The sequence below is a fragment of the Accipiter gentilis genome, chromosome 24 (genome assembly GCF_929443795.1).
Source record: "Accipiter gentilis chromosome 24, bAccGen1.1, whole genome shotgun sequence".
In the NCBI taxonomy this organism is placed as follows: Eukaryota; Metazoa; Chordata; class Aves; order Accipitriformes; family Accipitridae; genus Astur; species Astur gentilis.
The window spans coordinates 4,105,047-4,130,361 of record NC_064903.1 but is presented as its reverse complement, the minus strand read 5'-3'; the positions used below and the strand labels follow the sequence as shown (position 1 = coordinate 4,130,361).

General features: G+C 42.8%; 1 protein-coding gene across 1 annotated transcript in view; it reads right to left on the bottom strand.

Moving 5' to 3' along the window:
* Positions 1–2,903: 2,903 nt before the first annotated feature.
* TRPC5 (transient receptor potential cation channel subfamily C member 5) overlaps positions 2,904–25,315 on the bottom strand; it is a 95,926-nt gene continuing 73,514 nt past the window's right edge. The window contains exons 7-11 of the mRNA XM_049827563.1: positions 22,515–22,710; positions 6,519–6,725; positions 6,297–6,338; positions 4,504–4,593; positions 2,904–3,812 (exon numbers count right to left, since the gene is read on the bottom strand). Coding sequence (XP_049683520.1) covers positions 3,078–3,812; positions 4,504–4,593; positions 6,297–6,338; positions 6,519–6,725; positions 22,515–22,710 — 1,270 coding nt within the window. The 3' untranslated portion in view covers positions 2,904–3,077. The remainder of the gene's footprint in view (positions 3,813–4,503; positions 4,594–6,296; positions 6,339–6,518; positions 6,726–22,514; positions 22,711–25,315) is intronic.

The window sequence follows — 25,315 nt, the reverse complement described above, 5'->3', positions numbered from 1 at the left end:
AGTTTTGCAAACTCCTGGACACATGTATTAACCACAGCCAAATCAAATATTTGTGTTAAATTCCAAAGTCAGCTCAGACTAGCTCACAGCTGGGAGCTAGGAAGTATCTGAGTCATGAAACAAATCCCAGGGGAGCCCCAGCCAAGCAGCCATGTGACGTACCTCTTGCCTTTAACATAACATTATGGAGAGATTTTTGCAGACTGCGTTATCCATCATGCCATTCCAACATGGCAGTTCCTACTCCTGCCCTTTCAGGATGCAGCAGGGGAACATGACTCACAGTTTGCACAGAAGGGAGTTGTGCTGCCCGGTGTCATTTTTACATTTTTAGGGGGCACCACTGCAGAGTTAATTGCATTTCATTTTGTGATTTGTACCTGTTAATGCAGTGCTGCATTTGAATGACACAATATTATCACCAGTAACAGTGTGTTTGCTCTTGTGGAAAACTTAAAAAGCCTTTCTACTGTCCAAGGATATGAACCCTGCTTCTCTCCCAGCCTCAGACTCAGTTGATGTAATCTGCATAACCATACTTGGATTGTTTTCATTCTTACTTGTTACACAGGAAATACCATAAAGATTTGCTGGCCCCATGTCAAGTAGAGTTCAGAAACTGCAGTGTGGTTAGGTGAGGCAGAAAATGATTCAAACCCTTTCCTTCATCCCCCTGTAGCAGCTCTTGCTGATGTTCATCTTTCCAGAAGCGTGCTCAGTTTGGTTTATTAAACTGTAGGGCTTTTATTGTGAGCTGCTTTGAGAATTGCTTTCAGTTGGTTCTGACCACAGCGCGCTCATATCAATGGATTTGCCTCTTAAAAGACCAGGGTGCTGGATTTCTTCACAAATGATCAGCAAACTGCTTCTGACCCTCAGATTTTACAAGTCTCCTTGCGTAGTGCCGATGTCAGTTAGCTAAGCCTTTCATAAAGGAAGAGGAGATGTAGTTTTCAAAGACGACTCTAACCCTGCAATTAGTATGAAAGCCTGAAACCCAATGATGCAAAAATGCTTTTCACTCCACCTTAACACAGCTAGGGGCTTAAATATTTGGGGCTTTATACTGCATGCTGGTAACAAGACTGGTGTCATTTATAAGCAAGGAATACAGAAACATTTTTGAGTCTGCTCCTAGTTGCTAATTTTTCCTGACACCAGAGCTGGCCTAGAGCCACGGTCTCCACCCTGATTTAGGTCTGTATTGAAAACTTCCCATGAGTCCGGCGCGTTGGCATCTGCAACTCCGCTCCAGGAGCTGGCTGCATTGTTCCCATTTCTCTCTCTGATGTCCGTGCTGCTCCATCATGACCTTTAGGTAACGCTGTAGGTACCCAAAGGGAAACACGAGGCGGTTTTCCTTCACAGGAGGAGGGAGTCAGGTTTAAAACTCAGGCAGAGTATCCAGCTGCAAACATCCCAGCATCTCTTCTGTGGGGGACTGCCGTGGTGAGAAATCCTTCTCCTCCTGCCCCTCTGTGCTGCCATGAGAGCTGCTCCTGCCCCTTGCTGCTAAAATCTGACCAGGCCAACAGTAGGTGTAGATTTTCCAGCATTAAGCTTTTACAAATGCAATTCACACCACAGTTCACAGAAGAGGTGATTTTTGGCAGCCACCCTTGGGATACGCTCCAGCTCATGTAACCTCTCCTGGGAACGGAGCCTCAGGCGTGACTGCATGAGCGCAGTAACGAAGTTCTGTCACACACAATCGCCATTTTTGAGCTCCCGGTCAGGATTTGCTTTCTCCAAGAAAGCAGCTGACTAATAACAGCTCTGAAGTGGTGGTAAGTAAGTGCCAATCATCTGTGTTTCTTAGCAACACTGCAGAAGAAAGTTCAAGTATCACATTGTTTTAAAAAAAAAAAAAAAAAAAAATCACTGTTAAAAATTCAACCGTTTTGCCCTTCATGGGGTTGTCTTCTCCCCTCTCTGATGCTCCTTAGGACAAAAGCAGTGACACCGCTAGGCCCTGTCTGGACACTACCGCAACTGGGGAAATAAAAGGTAACATCTGCCGCACTCCTTTTTGTTGCGCCTTAGAAAAGGAACTGCAGAGATGCAGTTTGAGCTGCTATTGCTTAGGTTGCTTTTCAGAAATGCAGCTCACAGGCCCAGGGAAGACAGTCTCTCTTGCCATATACCAGGATGATGGTTTTCTTCCTAAAGCCTGACATCCATCAGAGAGGCAGCAAAAAGCAAATGCAGCAGAGGAAGTAAGATTAGGCATTTCAAAAAACAGATACAGCTTGAGGAGCAGGGTGTAAGGGCAAGGCTCAGGGCTGGGTTTCAGTTCAGCCCACAAGAAATGAGAACTGCACTGAGGTTTATGTTTCAAGCAGCCACAGCTGGTTTTGGGTCAGTTCATCTACACAGAACCTGGCAGCAAGGCCAGGTGCCAGCTTCTACTGTCAGCCTAACTGGAAGGTCATTCTGCTCCCTGTGGGAGGAATTTCTTATGGGAATTAGGTAAATAAGCAAATCATAACATGTTCTAGCTGGATAATCAAAGGGGTAAATTATTACTGAAAGGAGACAATATTAATATAATAAAGAACCTGAAAAAACACACAACCGAAAAAAATCAGAGGTTGTATTGCTTAAAGAAAACAGAAAGCCAGTTATAAGTTGAAACCCTTTCTAAAAAGGCTTGAAATATGATTTGCAGCCTCCTGCTAAGCCACTGCTCACCAGCTGGTTGTGCTGATGAGGAAAACTGAGCAGAATGCAGAGCCGATAGTATTGGATAGCAGCAGCAATAGGATAATGATGAGAGCACTGGAGAAATCCTTTACTCGGCCACCAGCATGTCTGAAGTCTGTGGGGTTTGAAGACTAAGACTGCATCCAAAGGGATTCCTGTGGTTTATAGTGACCTTATAAATGGTGAAACTTTTAGTTTAGTAAAAAAAGTAAATTAAAAAAGGTGCAGATGGCTAGAAAATAGATTAACAGAAGTAGTTTTACACTTTTTTTTCCACCTGTGGACAGAAAGGAAATAGTAATGCTGAATCAGATGAGAGCAAACCATTACAAATAATTGGCCAAGTTTTCCAGCGAATGTTAAGATAGCTTTACTTATAGCCGAGTTGTAACGTGATCCTCCTGCCCGTCTTTCCACTGGTTTATAAACAAGTCACAAGCCTCTCCCCACGAATCAAACACATCCTCTGACGAGTCTATAAGTTTGGAATTAGAGGAACAAATACTGGAAGCACAGTGAAGGGAGCTGGTACAAACCACAGGGCACTCCTTGCTCTGTCCTGTAAGTCTTGTGTTCCCACTGTAGTCCACCTCATTGAGGTTAATTTCACTTTTGGAACAATTCTCTTCCTTCTCTTTATCAATCTGAGAATATTTAATATCCTTCCACATGTAGTGGGGCTGAATAATTCCGTCTGAAATAGTGTACATGGGTTCTGAATTTGGTTCAGGTACGTGTCCGTTCATCTTGGAGAAAAGCAGGCCCAGTCTCTTAAAGGACTCCTTCTTGGAGCTGGAAAGTCTCTGAACTCTATTTCCATTTCGGACAAAAGAGCGCTTACTGATCCCATTGCTTTTTGGCTTCTCTTCTACCATATCAATCCCAGACATAGTTTTAATGAGAGCAGATACATTGAAGTCCTTTTTTTTGTTGGCTACATTGAAAGACACGCTCTTGGCTTTGGATTTTTCTCCAGCACTATCCTCATTTGTTTCATCCTTTTGGGACACCTCTGTGCTGCTGGTAGAATAACTTCTCCTCTGGGGCTTCCTGTTTCCTAAGAGGTCAAGAACTTCATAGCGAAAACTTGAGATGTCCTGTTTTAATTCCTAGGGCAAGAGGAGAAATGAGTTACACTCAGCAGCTTTATCTGTGACATGAAAGAATGATCACGTTCTCTTGGGAGAGCTGTTCAGAGTTATGCAAATGGCTGATACCAAATCACACTTACAACAATACCACATAGATCTCAATTATTCAGTAACACACACACACACAAAAATATTGGTAATCCTGAGAATTGGCCAGCCCCCTCTGCCCACCCCACTCCCCTCCCCCCCCCCCCAAAAGTCAAATCAGACAGTTATGAAGAGGGGAAACGCCACTGAAATTTAGAAATATGGCAGGAATCCTGTTTAGTTGATAGGCCCAACTCTAACTTTGTTGGTAAGTGTTCTTCGTATCCATTAATTGAGACTTATTCTTTGGCTCTGTCTAGGTTAGGATTAGGAATGTCATACTGACTCAAATCAGATACTTCATTCCTACTGTTTTCCAATGCTTTTATCTACATAACATATTGTATATTAAATCTAGGAGGTGATCATATGAGAAGACACTCAAATAATAATATTTTCTCTGCTCAAAAACCCCCCCACATGCACATCAAATATATTCCCAGCTCCCATAATAGTCCTGTCTCCACAGCAGGTTACAAATCATCTTAACAAGTTAGTGCAAACTCTGCAAGTGGCTACTTGAATTAATATAATAAATTATTATTAAGGAATAATAAATTACCTTGAAATTTTCTTCAGTTAAACCTTCATTGGTTTTGGAAGTCCTTATCATTGCTGCGACATATCTTTTCACAAGATTTCTTATCACTTCCTGGAATAGGAAACAATACGAGTGATTCAACTGCTGGCTCAGACCAAACTCTGTTCTTACTGCATTTTACTGAGTTCTTACAGACAGTGACTGGCCTGTGACTCTGCTGTCTAAAAAGAAAATCACTTACCATTTGAAACAGAACACTTTCTTTTAAACGGAACAAACCTTTGGAAATGGTTATCTACCTTCCATCTTGAAGGCTCAGTTGTTAACTACAGCAAGCAGGTATTTTGTACTTGTTTTGTATATGTAAAATTCACTGCGAAAAAATTCTTGGTGGTCTTAAATGTCCTCAAGCCATTTAATCTCAGCCGCTGAAAGTTTTTAAGATTACCAATCTCATGTGTATATGCTGTGTATCATGATAAGCTAAACTTGCCATCTGAAGATTGTTTATCGAGTATTTGAAAGGCAAGCAGGCTACGTTGACAACAATTAACCTGAAGAACAGCCAGGACCCCATGGGGCAATGCACATTCACGTTAAAGCACACCTGCCAGCTCCCCGGGCGTTCCCTAATGGCAGGTTAGAAACTCCTTTCAAGGCTGCTGCAGTGTCTATGGACAGTGCTGGAGGGACTGAATCACACCCTCAGTGCCGTCTCTAAGGGCTTTTGCTCCTCTGTGTTACCTGGGCTGTTTGTTACAGTACAGGTTTTTTGTAGGATGAGATCCATTTTGTTCCGTGCTTGCGTCCCTCCTTGCTGGCTTTATCTAAGCAAAAACTGGTACTTCGAGCTTGTACGTTTATCTGTGCCAGCAAACGTACACAGACGGTGATCTCTACGTAAAGAAGAGACTACTGCAAACCTTCCGTTCATTTCCCCTGTTTCATAAATAGGGATAATTCTGAGCAACACCCAGCATGAAGATGGTCTCCACACCAAGGTTTTACTGGGAGGTTTTTTAAGAGCTCCCACTGTTGGCACCCATAAGCTGTGCTGTGCAGTCAGAAAGTACCAAATGTCTGTTGTCAGAGGTGACTAATTGTGTTAAACATCAACTGCAGATAAAAATACTCTTCAAAAAGCAGGAGATGTCTTAAGTAAGACAAATTACTAATGGCTTTTGACAGTATAGCCTAACGTACCACCTAACATTCTGGAGAATTTTTTTCCTTCCAGCATGCTGGCATAATACATCACCCTGAATTCAAATACTGAAGCTGGTGTTTTTAATACAGTTTCATCCTTTTGTAGGTTGACTTCAATGAGTACTTGATGACAGGCAGGCTGAGAATAAACAAAACCAGCAAAATTCAACACAGGAACCATTCCTCCTTCCTGAGCCGTCCAAAACAAAAGAAAATTGCAACCACTGTTTGAGTTGGGGATGCTTTGCAAAAAAGAGCAGAAGAGGAACAATTCAAGAGTGTGTAAAAGTGCTGCAGAAACAGTTTTAATCAGGATGGTGTGACAGCCTGGTCCCTCTGATGGCAATGGGGACGTCACCTTTGACTTCAGCAGCCAGACTGATACCTGGCAAGTGTTTCTACTACTTCAGAGGGGGTGAAAGGCTAGGAGTGATCTACTGAATCATCCCACCTCTAATAAGGAAATGTTTTAGTCCATGATAAGCAAAATCCGCTTAGAGAACCTATACTTCCAAAATATATTCTAGAAGCAAGCAAGAATTGAGGTATTAGAAAATGAGCAGGAAGAAGAAACAGCAAGTAAAGACTTTATGTGCTCAAGACTTTACCTGGTAATGTTGATTCTGAATCAGGTTATCCGCGTGCCGTTCCTGGAAAGAGAAAGGCACAGATATGTTACCTATTTAGTCCTGTCTTTAGAGCTCCTGATGACTCTTAGCAGGTAAGGATCCAGCAGCCTTCTACTGCACTAGCAGAGCAATGGCCCTCACAATCCTGAACATGCACAAGCACCCTCGAAAAATGAAGTATAAACCCACGCAGCTCCTTACTGTGAACGTTTTGAGGTTTTCATGCCTCTTCTGTTCATTGTCAGAGTCGTTTCCTGGGCACAGCTGATTGTGAATCCACTTGCAAAGGTACCAAACTGACTTGGGACTCGGGACAATGTTAAAAGGAGGTGGCAGAGTGGCACCCTCATCGAAGTAACTCATCCAGAGCTTTGTCCGTGCAAACTTCCACTCAATATCTGCATGGTCCTATGAGAGAAGGAAAGAGACTATCAACAGCTTCAGGCAGGCTTTCCTGACACAAATGCCCAGGGCTGAGGAGGCAATGTGAGCAATAAAGGATTTCTCCAGCTGCAGACAAAGCAGTATCACTTCTTCCATCTCCCTTGCTGCAGGTGTAGTTAAAAAAAAATAATATAAATAAAACCGGTGTGACATGTAGCTAGAGTGTAAAAACACCAATCACTGAAAAATGAGATGATCGCAATATTCCACAAAAATAATTTCACATGCTAACGCCTGGCTTCATCCTTTAGAGGTTGTGCTTATTAGTTCGCCAATACAAGAAGCAAGAAAACACTTTTTGTTTGTTTGTTTGTTTGTTTTTTTGCTAGCACTTTTATTATCACAGATTGCTGTTTCTCATGTCCAAATCCAATGAATTCTCACATTCTTCCCTGGAAAAAGATATTTCATGGTGTTTTTTGATTTCGTTTCTTTTTTATAGCATCCATTAATTCAGCTCTTAGAGGGAAGTAACACATTTTATGCGTGCCATATTTTAAATCTTGCCTCTGCATTATCCTTACATAAAATGGGAGACATATTACTGTTTGGTTTGTGTGTATTTTTCATTTATATTATCACCATGCTAGCTTGCTGTGCTCTAGTGTTTTTCATCCCAACCAAGGAAAGGGGGAAGTTAACAGCATCATTTTCCAGCTGCACAGATAGGCACACAGTCCCTACAGTCACCAGGAAAGGAATACTAAGTCTATACAAGACATTGACCTTACAGACTGCAAAAAAGGTGATCCCCAAATCAAGCTATTTGCAGTCTAGTCCGTGGAGTCAACAGGCTGTCCTGCCCAGTAACAAACTGCATATTCCCTTCAACATCTGGGCAGAGACATCTGCTTGCAGCCTGGATTCAGAGAGATACTGCAGCTATTCAAAATGGATTTCAGGCTGTTTCATACTAGTCTTAAAGTTAAAAAATGCCACTGTTTTGTATGTTCTGCAGAAATTCTGACATTAGACAGAAAAGGAAGGAAATAGTTTGAAGCCTTCAAGCCAAGCAATGCTGAACACAGCTTATAATCATACAGTGAATTTAAATGGTAAATTTGGGTATTGTTGTCATTGCAGAGTATAGTGCTAAGCTGATGGTTATGACATTTTAGCTGTTCAGCATTTACGCTAACGGTATCTGACATGAGATTAAACCAAAGCCATGATGATTTAGGCCAAGTAACAGCACAAGGTAGGAGAAAAGGACAATGCAGGATTTTAAGGTTCTGAGGAGATTTCAGCCAGGTTGCAACAAGCAGCCCTCTTGAGTCAAGGATGCTGGGCTGCAGGGCAGCAGCTCTCAGAAACAAGCAGCAACGTGTAGGACAGGGAGTTCAATAAAATATGGCTGAACATCATGCCCCAAAAATTACTACACTGGCTTTCTGGCTACGCTCCAGTGCTCCGACATGGGTAAAATACGCTTACATTTTGACAGTTAGGTGCAGCTGAATTCCATTTTAGTAGTGTATTCAAATTATGTGCAGCAATCAATTTAAAAATACTTCCTTAGTGGCCCAGGAGCACATTTGTCTCTGCAGATGGTCTGAATCAGCCCAGAACACTACCATCCCCTGCCAGCTTACCAAAAGGGCTGTTTTCAAGCTGTAGGTAGACCCAGAGAAGCAGGCTGCCATGCTCCTGTTTGCCTCATACACTATCAGACCCCATAAGCAGGAAAATTGCAGTATCCCCATGTTCCAGGTAGTAAAAAATGCAGTTTACAGCAGTAGAAATAACTGCCACCCCACCAAAAAAAATTTGTTTGCTCATTTTTTCTTCATTTATCTCTACCTGCAGGCCACAGCAAGCTCACCAGAGCTAGAGCTAGAGAAGAGCAGGACAAGCTGGTGTCAGGCAGCTGCTGTTCTTCCTTCCCAGACTCTGGGTTAGTGCTCTGAGCTCCACAACCAGCCCATGGGATGACTCCTGCCTAATAACTGCTCACAGTTAAAGGCAGAGCTGTCCCAGCCTCTTCCAGAAGCAGGGCTGGCTGCTCCCTGCTCAATCCTAAAGCCTCACTCGTGCCCATCTTCCTACCTGAATGTTTCCTGGTCTGGGCAAATTCAGTAGAAACAGTCTTCGGAAAAAGAACGACTGGCATCACACACCAGCTGAGCCAAGGGGCTACTGGGGACGACATGCTGTATGCAATGGAGGCAGGAGATCAAACCTCTCTTAGCAGAGAAGGGGTACATTGCTGGTTCATGCATCTAAAGCCTTTTGCAGGGGAATAGCTGCATGAGACCAGCATTGAGTTATTCAGCCCAACTGTGAGTAAGCCTTTCTCAGGGTGTGCAGAAACTACAGACACCTGGCAACACTGATAGCACTATCTGGGGCAGCTGGACAGTCTAGGGCAAGGCAGTAGCTGAAGGAGATTGCAAAACCTGTTATTTTGGATACAGACATATATTTAAAGTTCTTTGTCAATACAGAAGTAGATGTAAATGTCCTATTGAGGAGTCAGAAGGGAGAAGGTAGTTTGGAGAAGGCTATAAATCCACCCTTCCCTTCTACAAAGGTCCATCAAATGTCCAGTGTTGGTGGTCGGATCAGGTGTGGTGACTTGGTAGCAATTCCTTCAGCCCATTATAAAAAGGGCATGTCCTAGGCAGCAGCAATTTAGTAGTGGATGTTGGATGCTGTTTGTAGAGGAGGATAAGGCAAATCTGTAGTTTGGGGATTGCAAATTAGTTTTTCTGCACAGAGTGTTTTGGGGTTTTGTTATTCCATTTTAAAATAGCTTAAGGGGACTACATGGGCTTGACTAGGGGCTAAATGCAAGTGTGGGGCTTTGCTGTGAAACTTAGCAGGAGTTTCTCATTGGGGAAGTTTTGTGGTTGGTCTGAACAAATCACTGTTGATCTAAATGTGTCTGTGGGTGAGGCTGGTGGATGCTGGCTTCAGCCCCACCTGTATTTGTTCCTGTGCAGTCTTAGTCAAGGAATGCAATATAACCTCTCTTAAAAGACTAGACCCTCTGTACAAAGCTCAAAGTATCTTTTCTTTTTCTCTTTTCTGCCGCTGTGAATTCCCTAGGGTTTATAAACTCTGCCTGTCTCAATTACTCACCTTGATGTTCTGAGAACCTGAGAAAAATCAGATGAGAGCTCCTGGCAGCAGTTTTGTGTTCGAAATATATAGCAAAGAGACATTTCAATTTTACTGAGAATGTCTTTGTGTGCCAGGAAACCACCATTTTCTTGGTTAGAGCTCTCTTTAGTGCTGTAAGTAGTGAAATCTGCACACAAAACTGCTACTTTCCTAACTCTCCTCCCTGTGTTGAGTACCAAGAGTACCGTGCTTCAGCAATCATTCGATACCCAATTCAAACCTGAAGCACTCGTGAGTTATAACCAGTACCTGAGTCATTGCATGGGCTATGAACGTGGCCCAGCGGACCACCAGACATGCTGCAGGTTTTTGGTGCATCTCCCCAGTGACTGCAGGCCATTTGGCAAGATTTACATTTTTGAGAGCTGCCCGAGTCTGAGCCTGCTTTGCATCAGAGCTGTTGCAAAGATTGCATGTAGGTGAATACTCAAAGCGAGCTCCTGAATACCAATACAGTGAGAGTTCATGTGCCAAGGGGAGCTCGGCGGTGCGAGGTGTGCCCTGCAGTGCTCTGCCATGGCAAGGGGCTTCAAGCAGATCCACTGCGCAGCGAGGACAGGATCCTCGCAGACCCGTGCTGTCTCATACAATGTTCTTAGACTACAACTGTTTGGTAACATTCATAATAAGCTAAAGAAACATATCCACTAGCTTTGGAAGTGTGACCTTGTTGCTTTAGGAATTTAAATCCAGGTTTGGATTCCACTGTCCTCTCTTTGAGCTTCTGCTGCTCTTGCCCTTGTTCTTGTCACCATTTTCTTTCAAGCACTGCTCATCATTTCAGCTATAAAACACTCCTTAAGAGGGCTTGAGCCCTCAAGCTCAAAGAACACATGAACTCAAAGAAACCAGCACTCGGCTTCTCTGTGAGGAAAAAAAACTGTATCACTTACTATCACAATGCGAATGTGTCATACTGGCCACATAATCCTCTTGCAAATCTCTGCCATTTGAAGTGAGAATTAATCTCCCATAAAGATTTCCCCGTGGGATCGCTGAAGCCATCTTACTGTAGCAGTTGTGAGGATTTTCTAATTCAGTCAAAGTGATGTATTCACAGATGTGCCAGATTTTAAATAATTACCTGCTACACTAATTATCCAGGATAATTCAAGCATTAATCTCCATCTTCATCTCTGTGTAGAAAATCTGTTGTTTACATTTTGTGAAATGTTTTCTATAAAGATTTCCATCACCATCTCCTTGCTGGGCCATATGGTTTAGATCATACTTTGCCAAGTAACAGCCAGTTTCTCAGCTGGTACTGACCCAGCCAGCAGACTCCAGTGATGGAAGACAGCTTCAGTTCTCTGTATGAGATGGCTACCACTGCTGCAGCCTCTAGGTTCCTCAACCTCTTCATGTGTTTAGTATTTCAGCTCCCTTGTGGCTGGAAAGCTGATGGAGGAAAACGCTGTTACTTTTAGCACAGAGGAGCTGAAGCACAGGGCTGTCCCATGGGAAGCCTGTGGCAAATTGGGGCACAGGGCTGTCCCATGGGAAGCCTGTGGCAAATTGGGGCACAGGAGCTTAATCTCGTGACTCTTGATTTAGCTCCCGGAAAGCACTGGGATAGTCCTGAGTTTACATTAGCTCAGGGCCGATAGGCTGAAATGGATTATGGCAGCTCCCTGCGCTCTGCTGCTGCACACTGTGGTTAGCTCTGGATTAGGCTGGTACAGAGCCATGGTACAAACACTCAGCTAAAACATAATGCTGAGGTGGTGGTAATGCTCAGCAGCCAGGCACTCTTGAGATCTTCAAACTTTCCCACTGTGAAACAATCACAAGATAATCAGTTACTTAAGCTCTTCTACGCTACACAGAGCTGCACAAGGGCTTCTGCCCCTTCCTCTAAGTGTGTTCCTGGGATGCAAATCCTCCCCACGCCCATTTGGAAAGAATAATGTATAAAGATATCTAGCGTCTTTCTAGCTGGCACAAAAAGGGCTGTGTGTGCCTATCTTGTGTTTTATTATACAGCAGTCAGTGGGCTAAGCTGGAAATCAGGCTGCTGCCTGTCAGATGCAGATATAGATAGCTGTGACAATGCCCTCAGGACCAGGCTGTCTGGCCGTGGCTGAGTCGGGAAGCCTTCCCGTTAGGCCAGGAATGCTGACAGAAGCCGGCATGATTTCTACATCAGGCGTAGCAGGACTGCTGTCTGCTGCTGTCCCAGGAGGTGCCGGCAGCAGCCCCACAAGATTAGGAAGTGCCCAAGCTATAGTACTTTCCTCCAGGAAGGAAGGAGGAGATGCAGCATTCGCCTTTAAAATGCGCTCGCTGACATATCTATCTTACTTGCAGCCTATGGAGCAGGGGGGCTAGTTGCCTGAGAGGCACAGGAACTTCAAACGTGCTTTTTTTGCTGTGTAATTAGCTGCGCTGTGAAGTACAGAAGTCATTAAATGCTATTTAGTGTATTTCTATCTCACGTGCCTCTTTATTGCTCATTGCAAAACCCAGAGCAGGAAACAGCACAGAAAATATATCAGCAATGGCTTTCAAGCAGGCTAGCACAAGAACTACACCCTTGTGTGTCCTGAACAGAAAGCATTACAGGAAGAGGGTCAGGAGAAAGTTAATCTTTACAGAGCCTGACACAGACAACTCTTGTGCAGTTTTAGAGCTGTTAATTTTGTAATATGTGTTGGGCAAACTGGTAATAACATCAGCAGAGCTTGGGGGTTTAATGACAAGCTCAGAGAAGCAAGCAGCAAAAATCCAAGCAGGCTATTTGAGGTAAATGATGCTTAATATTTTTCAAAGAAAAATATGTCATAGAAAGAAAAAAAAGTCTATGAGAAAAATCAGGGACCTACAAAGGCAATTAATGCATAGGTAATTCAGCTGCAGTTCACAACAAATGACTTTGCTTTCAAAGCTGGGGATGACATACTGAAGGATAAGAACTTAATAGGATCAATCTCAAAAATAATACAAGAAAAATTACTAAAGGAGGACAATCTAGCATTAGAAAAAGCAATTAGAACAGTTGGGGAATAAGACAGCCAGAGAGGAGATGAAAGTACTGTCTAGCACAAAATCACATGCTGCACTGGGTAAAGCAAACGAAGTCCTGACCAGCAACCAGACATTCACACCAGGGAAGCTGCAGCGGCCCCGCGCCAACCACACACAGCTTTGAAGAGGCAATACCCAGGGGAGAAAAAGCCCACGGCAGATGCAAACCAGCACATACATAGCGAAGGAGCGCTCCAATATGTGGGAAAACATGCCGGGAGAGCCATAAAGGAAACCCCATGCACCAGCACGCAATGCAGGCAAATGGGCAAGGGCAGGACGTGCAGGGCGAGAAGGGAGAGCTGCTCCCCAGGCAGCAGCTCAGCTGGGGATGCGGGGCACCTTCTGGTTCCAGCACAGAAAAGGATGTTCATGAAGCATAGGCAGGTCCTGAAGAAAGACTCATAAATAAATACCAGCACTGGGATACAAGAAAAGTGAATTCTTGGGCCAGGGTACAGGTAAAGACTTGATTTCAGAAAAGAGCTATCCTTATCTGCTAAGAGGCAGAAAGCAGCAAGGCCCTTAGGTGAGGAAATCAAACACAGCACAAAGGAGAAAAAACCCAAAATCTAAATTTTTACATAGCAGAAATTTCAGAAAAGCCATCAATGGGATTGCAAGCCTTAAAAACTTGAAAGCTGTATGAAGATCCCAGTCATGGTAGAGCCCAAAAAAGAACACACTGTAAGAGAGGAAGTTAAGAAAAGCTTCATTAATTTTGCAGTGTCCGAGGTCCATCACTTCAAACAGACCAAGGGAATGGCCAGTTCAGCGTCAACAAGACATATACCACAGCAACTGCATTTTATAGTAAGATGGATAAAGGACTCCATCTTTGGAGAATAGCCGAAGAGGCTCCAAAATCATGGAAACTATGAAAATGGGGTAGGTCACTGGCTGCAATGGAAAAGAAAACTGCTAATGGCTTCTGAATACACAAGGTCAAGCGAAGAGCATGGGCATTCACTCCTGAGTGACTCCACAACCACAGCAGACCTATTAGATGAGCTGCTGCACTGGCCATTGCTTCCCCAGAACAGACGTCCACACTGCGAGCTGGCTGATTTTCCCAGCTCTGGGGAATCAGTTTGTTTGTACTTGGAAAATGCATGCTTTAGCATCTCTGCTATTTATATCTTCTATGTGCAGAATATATTAATAATTAACATTTTTATTATAGCTTGCAATGCACTACATTCCACAATGCATTTAGGTTATATATATCAATTACCTTTCATCTCCTACCAGCATATTGGATGGAAACAACGATAGCTAATGAGAAGGCCAGGGAATATTATATTTGAGACACACAGAGAACTGTGGACTGTGCTGGTTTTAGTGCAGTTGAATTACTTGAACTGACACCTTTTTTTTTCTTCAGTCATATTCCAGCAAAGTTCAGTTTTTATTTTAATAGTCAAATAAATCAGATCAGTAGGAAGGTCATGCAGACAAATAGTTCTCTAAAAAAGCCTCAGCAGGAGGAAACAATGAGAAGGATATCACTGAGGCTTTGTTCTTCCTACCATCCATTCTCTCTCCTTTATCGCTGCCTAATAAGAGCCTCTTTTCATGCTGAAAGTCAGAGAGATAAGGTGCATCTGTGCTGATAATGTTAACTACCTCCAGCCAGGTCAAAATCAAGTAATTCACACATACCTGTAGAGAAATGGTAGTCTGAGAAGGTATGTCTAAGGCAAAGTGCTTAAATGTTGATGACTCTGTTAGTACCAAGGCAAAAAAAAAAAAAAAAAAAAAAAAAAAAAAAAAAAAAAAAAAAAGAGAGCTTTGCCTCATTTCTACTTGTACTATTTCCAGAATATTATCTTTGATTTTTTTTCTCCATAGCTGGTCAGCCTGGGATTTGACTCTTCCATGGAAGAAACGTCTTGAAGTTTATTGCTGGACTGGTAGGAGCCAGATACAAAGGAAAATCAGGTACTTCTCTGTAGCCCTCTATTTATTTCTTGTTTGTTTGTTGGTTTGGTTTTTTTCCCCCCAAGAGAAATTAGTCCCAAGAAGAAAAATTCCAGTTTGGATCCACATGTGAATTTCAGATCCCAGGATCCAGTCTGTGCCATTATGAGGATGTGATTTTAGCTGGGAAATGTGATGTCAGCTGCGACAAAGTTATTTAAAGGTCTAACAATTTATTTAATGTGTTATTTGGGCCATTTGTAACTTTTAGATCTGAGCTCTGATTATGAATAATCACAAAGCACATTTGATAGTCTTTGCCGATGACTCCTATGCTACAAAAATATTTACCAGAATATCTGGTCACATCGAGCTGACCAAAAGGGGTAATAACTGTAAATTCATTATTGGTCTGACCCTGGGAGCTGTTTTCATGTGTTGCTGGAATTTCCCTGAATCAAAGCTCTGAGACTCACTGTATCTCCTTCAGCTTTACAACTTTTTTATGCACATATATACAAAGCCCTTATATCCCTTTCTCAAGTAACAAAAAGAATAAAATTATCATTCTTAATCTTCCATAGTTAAGCAATGAAACCATGTACATGTATTCAGGTACCAAATGCTTTAGTGTTTTGCTCTTTTATGACTGGTCATAAAGTGCCTTTCCTCAGCGGAGGAGTGGAGCTGGACTAGAAGCTGGACAGTCTTCTACTGAGTCTGTAAAGGTCATAGCACCAGTGGGAAAAGCAGGTGCCCGACACCTCTGGAAGTCAGCCTGCCTGCATAGTCACTTAAATGCAATGCATGAGCTTAGTTGCCAAAACCAGAAAAATAGCTCAAAAATGAAACATCCTAGCTAAACACCCCCATCATTTAAATATATCCTTGAGCCAAAAGGAAGGGAACCATTATAAATGTATGAGATCGCTCAAGTCTCTAAGTGAATCTTGAGCCGTGCAGATTGCACCGATGCAGGAGACGAAGCCCCTGTTTCTTCCTCAGATTCTGAAAGCAGGGTCTACAGCTGAGGAGCTGTGGGGGACTGGACCAGAGAACAGAAATGCAGATGAGGAGCCACAGCTCAGCATCCAGGTTATTAGACATCTTCCCATTTCACTGGATAGAGTTGTATGTATCCTGTTTCACCTCTATAATCAGCATCAACTTATTTGCTAGATTGCAGCGTGTTGAAAAGGGAATCGGTGAAGCATTGGCATCTAAAAGGTCATGTTTCAGAGGATTCTTAATATAGCTGTTCCCATTGCTCAATATCAGGTGAAAGCTCTTCCCAGATAAATCCCTTTAGTTTTTCACTGCTTTTTCCTCAGTAATATTTTTCCTTTATCTTTCACTTTTCCTCTTTTCTTCTGCCTTTTTAGCAGAAGTCCCCTCGATGCAGAAGCACAAGATAATGCTAATTGAGCTTGTCAGGCCTAAATAAAAGATGGGATAATGCAGGGGGCTGCAACCTACGTGGTTCCATCTGGATACTTCAACTTCTATCATGTAGCAAGAACAAACCTTCCTGTGCTGCCTCGCACGTAATGGGCAGAGAATTATTGACCTGTCATGCGGGGCACTGGTGTGTTAACTACACCAAAGAAAACAGAACCTACCCATACAAATGCCAGCAAATTCCCTGTAATATCTTAAATCAGCCAGGGGTCATCTACAGATTGCAAGCTCATCTCTTTTACTTAAATGTAATGTTTCTGCTCCTCTGAGTAAGTGCTGGAGTGGTTTGGCCATGGTGGTACACAGAGTCAGCTAAATATCAGGGTTTTCAAAGATTAACAACAACAGAAAGGATTAACCTTCTGATCCTGCTGATGAGACTTGTATGAGCGGGAGTTTGCAGGATTGGGCTCTAGGATGGAGAATTAGCTTTGTCTCGTCTAACAACAGAAGAAAGATGCAGCATGTGAAGCCAGAGCACATCAAGTGCTTCCCTTCAGAGGCTCTACAAACACCCGATGAATATTAACAACTTGATTCAAGTCCATGGGTTATATGTAATTAGGCCAAAGCCAGCAAAAAGACAAACAGTTCTACACCTTCAAATGAATACTTTAGCTTGCTAACAAAAAGCAATTAAGCTGCCTGCCAGTCTAGAGCAAGGCTCCAGGGCTAATTTCACGCACAGACCTCTCACTGTATGGTAGCACCACAGCACACCACTGCTGCAACGTATCTCCCTTCACTTTCAAAGAAAAATCTGCTGGCAGCCCCCCACATCCAGTCACAAGCTCCAGAGAGAGCACCCAGCCTTGGGAATCAATCCCAATCCTCTGAAGATGTGCTACCCAGGCGGGAACTAGAGGGCAGGGGTGTAGCATTTCTTGACATGTATCGCACTCTGTGGGGAAATATAACAGAAATCTGCCTGTCCAAATGTCACAAAAGGCACCAAGTAAGTTCAGGAGAATTTGCGATTTCAGTTAATTACTACTGATGACACAAATGAGTTTTGGGAGCGCAGTAATTGAGATTTGGGTAATTACAGTGGCATTGTAGAATGAAGAAAAGGCTTGAGTATATTACCTGCACCCAGAACACAAGGTCTGCACATGGGCAGTGACGAGCAGGGTGTGTACGTTGGTCAGCTGGAACCCCCGAGGGCCATAAAACTGGGTGACAAACAGCCAGCAAACCAAAGAAGAGCCATTTAACCCCCTTTCTGGAGCCCAGTTGTTTTGCTACACCATAAAAAGCTTCAAGAGACATTAATCCCAGATCATATTGGCAACAAGAGTATAACAAGAGCATAATCTAATTTGCTGCTGTATGACAGAGTTAAAAAAGCAAACACATCTCAATTTCTCCTCAGAAATTCAAATTAATGGTTCTGAAATGGGGCTTGTGAGATGAACACTTCCTGATGCTTTACAGTAGCTTAGATTTGAGTCCCGGCTTTGGAGCTAGCCTTCCCTCTACTGGGGGACAATCTACCACCCCAGAACCTGCCACATGCAGGGACTGTCCAGCTGTGTGTCTTGAACTAAGTTTATTGATGCGTAAAATTCTTCCTTAGCAAAACCACCAAGTAATAACTGTGCAGGTCATGCAAGCAGAGGAAGTGCAAAATTTTTTTGACAGTTCTGAGGGTCATAGATCACAGTGGAGAAGAGAATTTCTGCTGCAGTTGTGAATTAAACTGGGTAGCAATTACTGCCATGGTGCTAAGGGAGTTCAACTGGCGCAGCAAACTAGAGGAATTCTTGTTCTTTGTAGATCAAGAAAAGTTTGATACTACTTCCTGGGGGAAATCCAAAGTCATCTTGGAAACAATGTAATAGGAAGCTGAAAGATCCTTATATTCCTCTGTGCTTTGATTTTTAAGCTCTCCGCAAAAATGGAGAAAATTCCATGTGCAACATCCCTACACTTAAAGTCAAAATTTTCTGAAAGTGGTCACTTATTTTTAGCTGCACATACCAACTGTTTCTGTTTACTGTACAGCTTTTGTTTTGCTATGCAAAATAGTTATCATTTGCATTCTCGTCCTCCATAGTATGCGCTAATGCACCCAATTTTACTCCATCATTTAAAACTGCACTCCTAGTTTAGTGTCCTAATCTCTCCAATCTGAACACTGGCAACTCTGTTTCAATTTGGTCAAACACTCTACTCCCAGAGATACACTTAAAATTAAACATGCAGCTGTCTTTTGCAGTAACAGCTGTCTGAGATGAACTAAGTTGAAATAATAGACATGCAAACCAACAGGAGGATACGAAATACAATATACAAAACAATTTTGTAACTTAATACATACTGCTAGTGAAGTCATTTCAACATCACACTACACCATGTATTACGCACTTGAGACTGTAACACCTTCACTTTAATGCACAGTAGTTAATTTTTCTCAGACCTATGTTGGTGTGACTATCCCTGAGGTATTAAGCATTGTTGTAGTTTCCTAAAACATCTGAAAGCTGCAAGTGCTTACATCTCTCCTTAATACGTCAGTGGGATGCCTACTGCTGCAGTGCTGTCGCGTGCCACTTATCGCTCTAACTCACCTGGAACTCGGATTATGAGTTCACAGCTCTACGGTTTTCCTCCTGCAGATGGGTCTTAGTTGCCGTTCTTGCATTGATCTTGCTTCCCATTGCTCCTGCAGTGTCAGCGTCAGAACTGTTGGTACAGTTCCAGTGACTAATTCCTGCATGACTTCCCAGAATATCACGGATGTGTCCATAAGGAGCATGCTTTCAGAAAACATGCGTGAATGCTAATTCCCTGCAAAATGTACCTGCACCCTAGGACCCCCAGTAACACCCACTATCACATTGTTTTGAAGAAATTACAAACTGGCAGAAGGATTTAATAACTTCAGATGCAGCCAAGTGGCAATTCTGTGAGAAATAGCCTATGACATAAAGTGTCCTCATTACCCACTCTTGTTACTTTCTGCCACTTACGAATGATGGACCCATCTGGCTACTCTCAGATAAGTTCCATTGTCCTTCCTCGTGTCATCGTGACATATTCCTCTTCTATTCATCAGGTGATGGTATTTCTGTCACGTCTGGGAAGGTATCAAGCTGAGAGACCCGGCAGTGCATAACATCCAGTTGCATTCTGTGCTGCTTGTATAGAACATTCTGACCTTCACATATTGAAATGGCGCAAAGCATATGGAAATTGTGTGCATTTGGATTTTGTTTGCTTTGTCAGTGAAACATTGTGTCTCCCATAACCAGCTCTTGACAATGGTTTGGCAAAAGAGAAAAACGGGCTGTATGAAAAAAATCAATATTGAAACTGCTTCAGGGTAGCCCTAGAAAAATGTATTTATTGAAGTCTGAAATAGCTTAGTAAAAAACCAACAAAATTATGGCAGAAGAATTCTTCCTTCTGTGAGTCAGAAATCACTCAAAGCTGTGTGGAGGTTTTACTCTTTGCTTGCCTTGCTCTGTCTTCCACAGATACTCTGTGGTTTCATGCTGTGTGCCTACAGTGCTTAATTAACTACCAAGCCCTAACCCCCATACTCGGGAGACACAATGAATAGCAAAGAAAGAGCAGCTTAGATTCTCCTTTCTCTAACCTCACAGCAGAAATTCACGTATATATGAGACAACGGAGAAAAACTAACCAGAAGAATAACCACAACAAATGCATTAACGTATTTGTCCCCGAAAAAAAGGAAGGGAGAAAGACTGTTTGCATTGCAGCAATGCCACTCGCTCATTAACAAGTGGAATTAATTAAGATGTCCTGACCACTCCACTGCAGGGAAATCAACAAGCAGAGATGCACTCTCATCCCTGACGTCTAGCTCATTTTATTTCTCTGCAGAGTCCTGCACATGGCACAAGATTTCCTACTGATGTGTTTGAGGAGAAGACCTCCACCCCACTCCAAGGGCTTCTTGGTCCTTTTCCCCTCCTCCCTCGCTGGAATGCTGTCATTCCGTGTGTATTCAATGTAATATAAATACCAGGAGGAAGAAATGCTCAGTCTAGCAACCAGTCTACTGTGATTCAGAAAGGGGTAGACCTGATTATAGGAGGTTAAAAAATGACCCACAGTTGTAAAGCTCAACATTTATTAATGAGTTGTTTCCTTCAGGGAAAAGATTAATTGATGTTTGCCCTTAGAAGACACATGAAGAAAACTTATCCCTTAGAGAATGCTGTGAGCATGCAGAAATAGTAGCTTCAAAAAACAAGCTGCATGCACTGTACAAGAAGAGGCTGGAAGTGACTGCCTCTTGCCTTCCCAAGAAATGTCACTGCTCTCAGTAGCAATTGCAATATGACAGCTTAAATGACAAAGAAGTATCCTGTAGCATTTTCACTGTCATTCTTCTGAGTAGGGGGCTCACGCTGCACGCTGAATTGCGTGTTATGCCTAGGTTAACTGGTGAGTTCAGTCCTTTACCCTCAGGTCTCTCACAAGCACATTTTCTGATGGAGCAATTCACTGTTCCCAACTGCTCCATATACAAAACATTAATACAGCAGTCCACTCTGGACCATTCACTTCAGTTAATTGTTATGATGGGTTTCTCTAAGTCATGCGGGATTGTTTGTAATGTGTCATTGCATCACTCAAATTATTCAGGGAAAAGAATGATGAGTGGTTTGTATCCCAGTGAATAGCAAATACTGCTATTCTTATGCCAATCTTAGGTTTGGGCTTTGTGTCAGTGACAAGCCTATTTGATGACAACAAAGGAAGGGGAATGGGAGAAAATGGCCAAGGAGCATATCTTCGTTTTCTGCCCCTCATTCCAGTCTCGCTGGAATGTGAGGAGTAGCACTAAACAAAGAGAAAGCACTTAAAGCATTGAAACAGACTGATAAAGCAGCAATGCCTTTGTGATAAGCTGCTTTTCTGCTCATTTGGAAGGTCAATGGTCCAGTTTTTCTCATACTTTTTAACGTGATAAAGATCAGATGTCCAAAAGTATCACCGATTTGATTGGGTCTGTGCTCAGTTTGAGTAGATAACTAAATTTAGGAGCCACTTGAATCAGCAGATGATCAACAGCAGCTATGGAACCTGTTCAAGCAGGTACTTTCCTCTGTGTGCTTTAGGAAAGGAGCTCACCCATACATTTCCCCAGAGATTTGTCCAGGAAGTTGGGAATGGAAATAGTAGGGGAGCTGGTGCTGGTTCTTTTTTTCTCTGTTTTATCCTCTATCTTCTAGTGTAAATCCAAGAGTCATCCAAAGCAGAGAAGGAAGTCTGTGCTCTGCCTGTACTTCTGAGTGACCAGCTGAGGACACAAATGACTTTCCTAACTCCTGTTTCTGTTCACTGATGATGTAACACTTCCATCACCTCACTACCTCTAAACCTATCACACTGGAAAGCAAGTGCCCACTGGTTTATCTTAAGTACTGTGCACACAAGATTTAGCTTCTTTCCATACTGTTTCTGTGTAGTTTACCTGAAGAATCTTAAAATGCAGAGCATGCTGCTTTAGTTTTCAATCTGTTGACAAATTTAATCATCAATGTACAGATTAGCTTTTAGGTACACAGAATGAGATTACAGTAGAGACCAGTTTTGAACATTCAAATGAAGGTAAAGTTAAGTTTGAAACTGGCTCTACAGCCAACTGGCAGCCCTGAGCTGCCTCAGCTCAGATCCGTTCTGCACTGAGGTTACTTAGGAATCTAAGATTATGGGTCTACAGTCAGCTGCCAGGAGACGGCCTGGTGTTACAGATGGAAATGATCTCATTTCAGTGGGAAGACTGTGGAATAAGAAATTACAGGACTGGGCTCCTGACACACACGGTTTCAAATGAGAAAATAGTAATAGGAGAGAAGAAAAAAAAATATAAAACACCACTGCTGCCCCCCCCCCCCCCCCCAAATTAAAACCAAACATCAGGAAGCAGTGGGAAGGCTTCCCTTTATATGCCCTCTCTGCTACAAAGTACATCAGCTGCTAATGACAATGTGATTAGTGAGGTTACTCTACAGAGGAAGACAAGGGCAGATCACAGCTGATAAGCCTTTTCCAGCTAAGAAGCATTACAAACAGAGCAAAAACTCCTCCGCAAGCATGATTCAGGCTAGTGAGTAGAAATCCCAACTATCTGCTGTCAAAAACTGGGGGCAGCAGTCTCTAGCATCCCAGAAGATACACACTTGCTATAAGCCAAACAGATGAGGCACACGGAGAAAAATAAAAGCGAGAGAGAATAAGATAACTTACAGCAATGAGCTGGTAGGAGTTGTTCATCATGGCTATGAGCATGTTCAGCAGCACAACAAGGGAGATGACGTTGTAGGTCCCAAACATAGTGGCCCCAACAAATTCTGTGAACTCATGTCTGGCTTTCACGTTGGTGACATAGAGATTCAGCAGACCGAACACAGACCAGAAGAGTGACTGGAGGGTCTCGAAAAGTCTGCAAATAAAACAAGATTTTTACTTGGCTACCTGACTCTGGAAATAAAACAAGATTTTTACTTGGCTACCTGTCTCTGGAGAATGGAAAACAATGCCTGGTTCAGGCAGTGTTCAGGTGGGGAACATGCAGACATTGGGAGCCTGGGACACCACAGAGCTGCTCAGCACAGCCATTTATTCTCCCCAGGAGGCAGTCTGCACTCCAGCCACAGTGACCCATTGGCCAATGCATGTGAGACTTGTGTCGCATCAACAACACTTGCTACCTGTCTGAGAGCCCGGTCCGCATCCTTGTGAGATGCAACAACCCTAACTGACCTGAAGAAACCCAAGGTTCCCTTGCCCACTCTACACACATGGACAGAACAGTCACAATAAATTCCCTCTAATTAAAATTGCCATGCTGTGATACTGCTATAGATATAAACTCTCAGGTTTAACCAGTGCCTGCATCATTTACATGTCTGCAGACTAAACGTTCAGGGAACACATCCCCAAGTACAGCATGACCGTAGTAGTTAAATAGTGCACAACAACAAGGCACCATGAGGTAGGAGTAGGAGATGCAAGAAACCACGTCCACTTACACGTTTTGCCCTAATATAAGCTGAAAGCTTGTGATTACTTTGGCTGCAAGTGAACCAGGCCAGTGTGCTAAGACCCTGTCCGTTAGCAATGCACGTGGCCAAAAATGCTGGTCGCTATGGCTTGTTTGTGCAGCAGCTCCCACCCACCACAGTGCAGTGCCCTCAATAGCATGCTGCAACAACTGATCAGTAATGACTCAGATGAAAGAAAGTCATCACATTAATTCAGCTCAAGACGTTTTCTTCTTTTGAAGTCTTCTTTCCATAGATGAACTAGACCTGACCTCACTGTGCTTTACAGCTGATGAGATCATCCCAGGTCTCTATTTGCTTCAGCCAGAGACAAGTGACCTTTCGCAAACACGTCAAATACATAATCAGCAATCTAAATAATTGCTCTATTTGGGCATCTTTGTTTTGTCTTTCCAAAACATGGCATTTATATCATCCAAAAATGACATTTATATGCCTGTTTAAGAGTTTCCATTTTGGCCTGAGGTCAGTAGATATTTTCAAATGCTCCTAGTAGAAAAATCAATAAAAATAATTCAGGTACTTTACTTGACATACCAGGAATCTGTTCTCCCGGCTTCTCTGGGCATCTGTTCCACAGGTACCCCCATGCTTTGATATGGGGATTTAGATTCTTTATATTTTGTGGATGTATTTTCTGTTTTTCACTGGCCAAAATTATGAAGACTCTTTAAAGAAAAAATCCTTTCTCCCAAAAGTCAGGCTGTTTGTTAGATTTACTAAATAAGTGAGGTGGTAAATAAGGATTAACCAAAGAATGTTAAGCAATTGTCTACTAAAAATGGTGCAGTGCTAGCTATCTTTTAACTTATTTTAACTATTAGCAGTTAAAGTACTGATTCGGCTGTAGGCTCAGGGGAGACAGAGATTCCTGTCATGAAACCGAAGTCAAGTCTTAGAAATGATCAGTGTATTGCTCTGAATTCATAGTATTAAGTAGGAGTATAATTGGGGCCCAGACTAAGGCCAATGTATTTACATGTGGACATGTAGTGCCCCTCAAAAAAGACAGTAACTGGTTTCTGCAACTTTGCATAGAAGTGAGGCTTAGTTACTCTTTCCCAAGTGTAATGACAGGCCAGAACCACCATCTCTTTTCACAGTGTTTCAGGTGGGCTCACACCACTTCAGAGAAGCAGTTTTAAAAAAAGAATTTTGGAAATTGTGATTGAGACACCATCCCCTCCTGCCAAGTATATTTTAGATCTTAAGCAAACAGGGGAAATCTCAAGGCTCCACCCACCACTCTCCACAGCAACTTCGAGAGAACAAGTGGCCCCCTCTGCCACAGGAACCCTCCTGACCTCCCGCAGTCCCTGGAGAAATGGCCCCAGCAATCTGTGTGACCCTCCAGTGAGAACAACACAGCAGGCAGTAAGGTGTGACTTCCTCCACCCCTTCCTCCTCTTCCTTTCTCTTCTCCCTCCTTCAGTTGCCGGAGTCACAGCAATAAAACATATTTTCAAATTGTCTGCCTAAACAGTAGACACTCTGCTTTCTAAGGGATGGTGAGGCCAAAGCATAAAACCTTAAATTATTCATGACTTCACCTCATTGCTGTCACAAAGGAATATTACTTTTCCATGATCTGTGTTTGCAATGCAGAAAATTTCCTCACCAAGAAAATATTAAACCCATCCTTTGGGAGTAGTAGGAAATAATGCACCAGTAAATAGGTGTCACATTTTAAACAAGCTGTACAAACACGAGTGGCGTCCTGCTTTTCCTTCCCTTACAAAATTAGATCTTATTGTGTGGCTGCCTAGAAATGCTGGTAGGAATCAAACGGTACTGATTTAAAGTTTTTTATACTTATTCTTTCATTAGGGATGAACTACGAGCAAACTTGAGGTAACACCAGCCCTGGCTTGAATTCACTCCAGCCATGCTTGCTCTCCCCAGCCCAACAATACAACTTTCCGTTTTGCAGGTTGCTCGTTCTTAGCCAGTCACCCATGCTGTGCAGCTGCTCAAGGGCCAAAT